Raw genomic sequence first — 9903 nt, 5'->3', positions numbered from 1 at the left:
TGCACTGTTTTCCTTTATGTGATTGATTGGTCATGCTAATTCAGACAGTAAAATACTTTTTTCTTTATTGCATTTTCATATCCAAGTTCTCCACCATGCCAATATTTAAGGCGCGGCATTTTTTCTGACTTCAGTCTGTGAAAAGCTTGAGGTCGCCATTGCACCCAATTCTTATTTTCTTTTTTGTTAATACTTATACCAGTAAAAGTAGTAACTAGTTATACCGGTTTATTGATTGAAAAAAAACAGCTAATGACGTAATTCGCATTACGAGCTTGAGCCACACTATGTAATTTTCTTCGGAACATTGATTGAAAGTTCAAATGTAATGATCCAGCAGAACTTTACCCTCCTAATTCCTTTTTCACCTATAAGAGGTGCCTGGGGTCTTCCCTCCCTCTAATCTCATAGAAAAGATATCGCTAAATCTTTGGTCAAAGCTTTAGAAAGACTGAAGCTGCTATCTCCTTAATCACTCTGGAATTGATTGATTGTATAGTTCTGTTCCTTGTGGATTGTGCTTCGATTGTGTTGTTTTCCTCTTAATATTTGTTTGACTTGAAATTCTTCGACGCCGTCGTTTCGATTGTATTCGTTTGTATTGTTGTATGTAGAAGATAGCCTTAAAGCTAGCCTTTGTTGTTAGTCATGTTGTGGACAGATGGTCTGATTGAAGTAGTAGTAATAACGGCGCTCGTTCCTTTTCATCCTCCGAGTGTTCAAACGTGTCTCAATTCCTTCTTTATACGTAGTTCATCTTTTTACGTATAGTTCTCAGATTTTCTAAACGCAAATGGGCCATATCCATTCGCATTAACAATATTTGGTATGTTCGTATTCTTATTATTTTGTTGCAGGTAGAATAATGTAGAAGAGCAATTATCACTTCATATTACAATACAGTGGTAATAAATTGTGTACTCTTGGTTTCGTTGCTGATAACACATTTCTCAATGTGCCAAAATTTCCTCCTCGACAACCATTTCGTTCAGTGAAGCAGAATTTCTTGGAATTTGCTAGTTGAGTAGAGCATCAGGATGTGGGTGCGCCTACGCATTCGACTTCAACTCAGACTTCGTTTGAGGTTTATGAGGGCGCGTGCAGCCTTACAATGAGCTTCGGGGGCCTCCCAATGCGCCAAATCAGTGTTTTTATGGCGGGTGTAGCGTAGTGGGCAAGAGGATCCGCTACCTGCCCGTCGAAGCGAGGTTAGAATTCGCCCCAACTGGCTTGTACAATGACTTGTCGGAGCCCCCGCAAGTCATTGTACAGGCCAGTTACACGTTCGTAAACCTCAAACGGTTCTGGATTGAGCTTTATCCTTTATCCGTATTCTTAAGCTTTAGTAGCCGACTTCAGTGGAGCTTGGGTCTCGCTTAAACCTCAAGGCTTCGCAGCGAATCGCTTCGGATATTTGCATTGCTTATTCGAGGGCTCCTCTGAGTTGGAACATATGAAACCATTCCACTAGCCTAAGCTACATCGAATTGTATACTGCGGTATTTTTTTAGAAGTATTTCAGAATGGATCACACGTGAATAGAAAAAAAAACCTTTGGCTTCCTTCAAAGATTATGTGCAAACGATCGGATGACAAAGGTAGTGATTTTGCATGCAAAGGATTCTGTAGCAGAAACCCACTATCTTTCATAGGATTTTTTGCCTTCCACTCGAACAGTACATTTGTTCAGCTTTCTCCTTTGATAGCTCACTCGGACATCTTTGAAGCTGTGATAGAGGATTGGCCGTTCATTTCTATGCGATATGAATCGAACCCAATCTGTTTGCAAAATATGAATAACTCATCTATTACGACAAATCCTTTTATCTTTTTCTTCAATCTGTGTAATCTTCTCGCCAATATTTTATATGTAGAGTGTACGAAGGCAATGAGAATTGAACACTCTCTACAAGAGGTGTGTTCATGGGCAACTGCCCTTAGTCTTGGGCACAGTGTACAAACCTCTGGATTCTTATCTCACGGTCGACCACGAATTTCGAGCGTTTGCAACATTATTATACGTTCTTGGAGTGGTTCTCAAAAAAAAATCAATCTCAACATCTCTGTGCGGAACGCCGAGCCCTACGTGAGATCCGCAATCTTTGTCAAGCTGAAAAGATTAACTTCTTTCGTTAGTGACAAGGGAGGGTGCTGTGTAGTTCTCATCAAGTGAACTAGACACAAAATCTCGAGTCATCTTGAGAATGACATTCTATATGTTCCACGCTGTTTCACTCAATCGGTTCAGAAAAGAAAAGTTAAGAAAAGTTACTAAGAAAAGTTTCGGGTGAAACAGGTGGAACAGAAGGGCTACCTGAAACCACTATTACAAGAAGAAGAACTGGCTTACCTGTGAAAAAAATCCGCTATGTACAGGACAGCGGCAAGAGTGGCATCGAGTAGCTAGGAGAAAACATGGTCTATAGATCTGGCTTACAAAGTGGCAATATCTAATAGGTACCCAACTGGACACTCAACATGCAAAACACCGATCTCAAAGATCCAGTGTAACAGATGGCCCAGAAAAGATTCCTTTCTGTCAACTTCACATGTCTGATGATATGAGCTGAGCGATACGGGACCGCCTACGCCAAACGATTATACAAAATGGGGTGAGGGTTGTGGAAATACCACCAGCGAACCTCAGAGGTTAAGCCCGTACGTAATCGTGCGTATGATCGATACTGCACAACTCCATGCTGCATGCTTTGCGCATACGGCAGTGAGGGTGATTGCGTGGTATAAGGAGTGATACATGTAGTTGGGACTGCAAAATCTAAACTCTTCACCCCACTCGGAGCACACTGTAGAATACGTCATCAAAACTCGGAAGTAGATGTAAGATTTACTATGCCCTTCCAGTCCGAGACATGGCACGTAGAACACTAAGGGCATCTTGGATAACTGCCAAAGGTCCAAAATTGAACAGAGAGAATGAGCGCTTGCACAAATGAGCACAAAAGAAATGGCCCCATGTCAAAATCTGCGCGGGTTTTGATCTACGGGGCGGGACGTCAGGTCCTTTATAAAACCCTTGACTTGTAATTATGGTACGTGGTGGTCTCTTGCGTTACTAGATTTAGTAGATGAGGTAGGCACTAGTCGATGTATTGTTCTTGGAGTTTATTTATCGCCTGACTGCTTTCTAGGGGATAATGAGGCGGCTTGAGGGATAAATCACTGATTGCTTTGATTTTCCAGTCTTTGATGAAGGCGACAACGATAAAAAAAAGTATGCTTTTATTCTTTACTTTCTCTCATGAAAATTTGGGTCAAATTTTTGTGTGGGGTCAATACAGATCTGTTTATTGAAGACGCATTGCACAAAGTAAGGAAGCGCTACTCTTTTCTTGGGTGTCATCTAACAGAATTATTGAATGGATAAGCACATTTGCCATCACTAAAGAGTTGCATACAGCTGCAAACAATACAATGAGATTACTGTCGCGTTCGTTATCTGTTCCCTGATTATCTATCATATCTTTTGCATTGGTTGCAGTCCAACTAATGGCGATCAGATGCTGCTTCAAATTATTATTTACGAAGGAACAAAGTGAACTTGAGGAACAGAAATTTAATAATATGGTGAGTGGAAACATTTATTACAAATGCATAGTGCTCAGGGTGTGACATATTGTTGAAGAGAAAGAAAATAAAATGAAATTCCAGCATAAATAGAAACACTCAAAGTGAAGAACAACATGTGACTTTACAATAACAATAACATCAAATCGTAAGCACAGAAATGATTTCCAATAAATGTAAAAATGAATAATGATGCATTAGAAAAGTTGGCAAAGTCTTAGAAAAAGTAAAGAACCACAGGCGTGAATATTTTCAGCAAAATCGGCGTTTTGAAAGAGAACTGAGGGTGAGGTTCACTATAAGCAAATCCGTGCCAAGCAGATGATGAGATACCGATTGGAACACATTGCCCCAAATCCTATAGTGTTTCTCTTTTATGCGTTTGAATAGCAAGCTTGTTTGTAATGTGAACTCACGTTCTTCATGTATCCTAGCTGACAGATACACTTGTAACCTGGGTCAGCGATGGTGTTTACGCAGTCAAAAGTAGCTTCAAACAATCAATATTTGTGAGATATCAGGCACACTGGAAATGCATGTAGGCAGATCCAAAACTGGAATGAAACGACTACAATATGCACCTTCTGCAACTCACTGTTGATCTGCATGGTGCAAATCCATCATGGTGGTAATAGTTCTCACTCACCGTATGCAAGTAAGGAGGCATCATTTTGAAAAATTTCTTGGCAGGTCTAGCAACTGATCTCATGCGGCTTTCATATGTGTACCATGCTTTCTTTCCCAAATCTCCAATGAGAGACTAAAGGGAGAGCGCAGAGTTTGAAAACACATTATCAGACGTCGTCAGTATCGAAAACTACGTTATGTACTACGGCGGTCCTTATGAGAAGAAAGTAAGAGGTTGCGCAGTCGTAATAGCTACGACTACAATAACCAGGTGGAGGAGTTTTGATCGACGCTGACATCTTTGTACTATTGTGGGATCGCAAAGTTCTCAAGTTCTGGATCATAAATGTACATGCTCCTAAGAGAACCTCTGAGGATCATAACGAGGACTTTTTAATTTTTTTTCTGAATCCGATAAAGGGATTTCCAAGCCAGCAGGCGATAATTGCCGAAATTGCGAATACAACGATGCAACTCAACAGCGAGTCAACAACAGCAGGTCTGTGTGCGTGAAAAATGGTATTATCCCGCAAAGCAGACGTCGGACAACAGAAATCGTCCGATTGACCTTTACGAGCCAAAGGACCACATCACCACTTTTACGTGTAAGAAGAATCATCGACGCCATCAGCTTACGTGACAAGGACTAACTCTTGTAACACCAAAAGAGCAGCTCACCCGGGAGAAAAAAAAAAAACTTAAAAATCAGCTTAGTAACATTCTGACATTGAACGTCCCTCTTTAGAAAATCCGAAAACTGAAAATTGTCTGGGACGTCGCATTCGATTGGAGTCCTGGAGTAACACACTAGCGGAACCCCAAATTGGCAGGTCTGAATGACGAAGAATAGAGAAAGAAATTTCTTTAACGGGTGTCGATTAATACTTGATTACGGAGAAAGAATAGAATGAATGACACCAATTTTTAAACTGAATGTACTCAAGACGTTTTAAGGAAGATATGCTCCCGATTTTGACGCCAAGTAAGAAGTCAGCGAGGAATCTGCAGAGACAAGTTCAACATACAATTCTGTATCTGTCGCCCGCACTACTGGTAACTTCAGCCAGGAAAAAGATAATAGAAGAAAATTACGTCGTCAGCTGAAACGTGACTGCAAGAATGAATGAACATCAACTGCGAAGGAACTTGAAAAGGCGTTGCAGGACAAGAAAACGAGGAAAGTTTTTACTCCACTAACCCAGTAAAAGCAAGATGAAGAAGGGCTCGCTTGTCATAAAGACTACCAACGGAGTCGCTGTCGGTGATATAACCCTGTCAATCTGGAAGCTGCATATCAACATCTTACTGAGTCAACAAGCGTCATCAGCCCCTGAACGTGAGCGTTTACGACGACCGGTGTACATCGGTGGAATTAGGGTAGAAATGCTGAAATCTCCTTACTTTTGGCTTTGGGGACGTATTGCTTGGGCTTCTAAAGTAGTCACAGAAACCCGTCTTTGCTTGTTCACGTTGTAAGAAAATCCCTTGTCGCCTTGTCCAAGATGTTTTGAGCATGATCAAAGACGCAAACAGGAACGGTAACTAGGCTCCCGTACATTTTTCGGCGTGTCTTTTTCTTCCTAGCACTTATCCTGCGTTGTAGATGTAGATGTGTTGTAGTTGTAGTCGTAGATTATGAAGAGGAAGGTGATTCCGTCCATTTCTTCCTAGTTGCCGCAAAAAACGGCCCGGAAGATGCGGCGCATGCACAAGGCTGGCGCGCTCCAATCGAACTCGTTGTAGGAGATCGCTCGAGATCGAGATCCGAAACGCTCGAAGTCGTATCTTCCGAGCCATTTTTTACGGCAATCAGAAAGAAATAGACGGGATCACTCTTCTCTCCATAATCTACGACTCCGTATAGGAACTCTCTACCTAAAATTCGCACCACCCCAGATTCGCGGGGTGATGCCTTTAAACGTTGTAGGAAACCACGATGGATTTGCACTAGATCCTATGTACGTATTAGTTGCATGGCAAGTCACTTATAATAACCAGCATGGATCTTCTACCATAAAAAGAGACTGTATTTTTCAACGCACCGGGACATCTTTGATGCTCGCTGCAGAGATCGGAATGAACACATGACTCAATGTCAGGTCTGTACATGAGGCCTTTTCCGCATGGACATGTAATATTCCATTTATTTACACGCATCGCCGTGAAGTCATCATTGAATGCTGCCTAAAACGATAAATGCTATGTGTCTGGACCATGGAAGGGAGTAAAGGTTTGTGAAGTACATCTACAGAGCAATGGTAATTCCTCGCTTGGTACTTGATTCATTTTGCTTTATAACATCATAAGTTTATGAGGTGCATCTATGTAGTTAACTGATGCAAAATCACGCTTCTGGGGCATTGTTACCAAATTTGTGCTACGATGCTTGAGTTCCACTTCATTTTCTCGCCCTCTGTCTCCATATCTTATTTCTTTCGGAACAATTAATACGCACGCCACAGACTGGTCAGACAATAAATGCGAAGCGCTTATCTTCATCAGCATGAGGATCACATCATTCTAAGTTAAAAGAAGTCGAGTGAATGGTGGCTTCATCTAACAATCAACACTGTGTTCAAGCAAGCTGTGGCGGTTCTGTGAAAGCACAGATGTACAACTGACTTCGATTGATTTTTAAAAAAACTACGGAAAAACAATGAGACGAATGCAGCACAGTGCTGATTCTCACTGCGCTCGAAATCGTCGAAGTGAAAAGTATAACGCAAATTGACTACCACTGCGAAGCGGCGCTGAGGAACGCCGATGTGCTGAGGAGAAAAGAGTGACTGCGCGCTTATTCAATAATTACTAAGACTAAAAATGAACCTCAATATGACAACGATCCTTATGAAGACATTTGTTCAGAGCACATTTTTGAGAGAAAAGTAGTGGCGATGAGGAGTGGATCCCATGACAGCATGGATCTGGGCAAAAACTGAAATTGCAGTAGGTAGGTAGTACAGTCGGCCAGAAAGATCCGTCCTAGCATCGGGAAATAATTTATTTAACATCTATGAGTCGTTTTCATCAGGATTTCACATGCAGGTGAAGAACATCTAAAGCATATATATGATATTTAATATATTAGATATTTATTGTGCATTTGAAGGCAATGAATTTTGGTGTCGACTTTTATTTGCCTTCATTTTGGTGTACTTACCTTTCATATGCGCATTGATATGGTGAACCATAAAACTCATCTATCATTTGTGGTGATTTATATAGCAAATATGCTGGCCATACTGTCTAAAAATTACATACCTTGATATATAAATTTGTTAAAGCAATATTAGGAGGTTGTGCAATTTTTTTTTGTATGTTCTTAAGTTTCTAACCACAGGACAGGGAATCGGTAGCGTTTCTATGACCCTTGTGCCAGTCTCACTTTAGTTTTGCTGGACGAATCGTCTTGTAACTGATAAAGACAGAACGGAATGTTTTTAAAAGCCGGGTTCCTCCGTAATGTTAGGAAGCAGAGTATCTGAAATTTGAGATTTCTGGTAATGTGCAGAAAAAAAAGAAACTAGGTCCTCCCTGTGTTGCTGAAATTTCCGTTGTCAACAGGTTATCGTTGATAACATCTTTTAGCACAGCAGAACTGAAAACGTTCTTTGAGGTATAGAATCTCAAATTACTCCAGGAATGAATCGTGGAGCATGTTATAAAGTACGATTCCCACAACCTCGAAATCTTTCTGGAACAACTACTATTCCAAAGCAATGAAACCGAAGTCGAGCACGAATGAAGCTACAGTCTTAGAGTTTTCGAGGTAAGGTTTTTGAAGGTATTTAGAGGCGTTGGTAAAGATTCTGAAGCTACAGTGCCGGTCAGTCAAAGCTCAATTGAAATCGCAATGAGTCAAAAAGGATTGAAGTTGAGTGATTTTTTTTTTGAATCATCACATTCTATCAAGGTGACAAAAGGCAAAAGTACTTACTTCTACACGTTCAGAGAAAGCGAACAATTTGGTAAGCGCAATCGATTTTTTTAAAAATAAATTTATAATTAACTTTAAAATTCCCCAGGTGAGATGACCAGTTCACCTCAAGTAATGAGAACAAGCTAGATGTAATGAAATATAGTCGGGTCAAAACGACATTAAGAAAGGTGCAGTTACGTTGGCGATTGCGCGATGGAGATTGTGGTTGTGGTCGACGTGGAACCATGGCGAACTGCAGCGATGGACGGAACTAGCAGAGGTCCCCAGTCGATCCTAACCGCTACGCTCCATCGCGGCGCTTCGAGCGCAGCCTCTTACACAACTGCACCCTGCTTGATGTTTTGACCCTATTATATGTGAATTATAATCCGGACAAAACTGTATCTGATGTTCTGGCTATGTTCAAATTTAGATGTATGCGCTACTTGACACTAAAGTTAGCTGTAGCCTCGTCAAAAAAAAAAACATGAAGAACGGTTACTTGCGTAAGCGACTGCGCTCGAAGCGACAAGCGTGGGTGTAGTGAGGTGGGACCACGTGAACCGAGATGGTGGCGGTAGCGCCGATCCTCAGGACCCACACACGCTCGCTTGGCCCTTCCAACTATTATATAAATATATCGTCAAGACAGATCGGAACGCGGCTGCTCTTCAGGCCAACAAAAGAAAAAAGAAGGAGTGCAAAAAGGCGTTCGTGCGGAGAAGGCGGAAATATTACGGGTACAAATATCGACTGTAAATGACCTTTTCAGGAGATACACAGTTTCACAAAAGTGCGCTGAGGAAAATACCTAAACGTCAACTCCCCTTGGAGTGTTATTGAGGGAGAGCTCACGGCCACAAACACAAGCGATCAGTTGAATTCAATTTGGCTTTTGGCAAGGATTAATAAGTAAGTGGTAGAAGCTGAAGTTTGATATATCGCAATCTGTCGTTGTCAAAAAATACGGAAGAACAGAGCCCAAAACAGGAGAAGTTGTTTGTTATTGGTAACAGATCAGTGTAGGATGCTTTCTCTGCAATGTTGCTTTTCCTAGACTTCCCTGACATTTATGTCCGTTGCTTCAGTATAGCTCATATATTGAATTGTTCAGTTTTGTTCTTCAAGAGGTAACCATTAAATGTGTTGATAGTTAGAAAAACATTCATCTACCAGTGCTGCTGTTGTCCCATTTATCATTACCAGACAAAAATAAATAGTTCACTCATGTTTTCTTATCTAAGAGATCAGTCTACGAACCTTAGCTCAGTTTCATGTTTACCATGTGATTTAGTCGGATAGAGCCATGAATGGGATGATTGAATCGTCGAGAGGATCTCCGAAATACATTCCTGAAAACAACGTCCTTAGCTATAATTACATAATATTTCAAAAAGTAGAGATCAATAAACCGACGAAATTGATATCTTTGAACAAAGTGACTACCAAAACCACCAACCAAAATGACCAGTCAGTGGTCAGCTTATGCCTAGAATCAATGACAGTTTTTTCTTACTGCTCCCAGATCGACTAAACAAAGTGGTGAATAGGAGAAATTAACGTTTACGCTTAAAGGGGTTATGATATTGGTGAGCAGCACATGTACATGGGGCCGCGTATACGAGTCTGATTGCTACCTGCACGTGGTGGCCCTGCTTTAACTAAACGCAATCAGGCGTTCGAGTGTACGCATTGGGAACGTACGAACTATATATCCTGCACTGTTATTTGGCGAAAGCTTCCCATACATTGCAAAAAGGTACTGTCGTCCA

The 9903-nt window shown here is 41.1% G+C and overlaps 2 protein-coding genes across 3 annotated transcripts; one reads left to right on the top strand and one right to left on the bottom strand.

The window, feature by feature from the left end:
* Positions 1-2082: 2082 nt before the first annotated feature.
* RB195_000886 (uncharacterized protein) lies at positions 2083-9881 on the bottom strand (the record flags this gene model as incomplete). Of its 2 annotated transcripts, none has more annotated exons than XM_064197430.1 (12): positions 2083-2110; positions 2351-2403; positions 2467-2585; positions 3883-3943; positions 4002-4075; positions 6255-6396; positions 7039-7147; positions 7373-7458; positions 7598-7620; positions 7737-7810; positions 9392-9483; positions 9840-9881. In XM_064197430.1, 12 exons carry the CDS (start codon positions 9879-9881, stop codon positions 2083-2085), a joined length of 903 nt encoding a protein of 300 aa, XP_064053311.1. The 2 variants fall into 2 exon arrangements, with proteins under 2 accessions (XP_064053311.1, XP_064053312.1); XM_064197431.1 differs by lacking the exon at positions 7598-7620 and adding an exon at positions 7548-7573.
* RB195_000887 (uncharacterized protein) lies at positions 5425-5688 on the top strand (the record flags this gene model as incomplete). The annotated part of the gene is made up of 1 exon (XM_064197432.1): positions 5425-5688. One exon carries the CDS (start codon positions 5425-5427, stop codon positions 5686-5688), a length of 264 nt encoding a protein of 87 aa, XP_064053313.1.
* Positions 9882-9903: the final 22 nt, after the last annotated feature.

This window comes from Necator americanus, chromosome IV, assembly GCF_031761385.1.
Source record: "Necator americanus strain Aroian chromosome IV, whole genome shotgun sequence".
In the NCBI taxonomy this organism is placed as follows: Eukaryota; Metazoa; Nematoda; class Chromadorea; order Rhabditida; family Ancylostomatidae; genus Necator; species Necator americanus.
The sequence above is the reverse complement of the archived record's forward strand: the minus strand, read 5'-3'. Positions and strand labels throughout refer to the sequence as shown.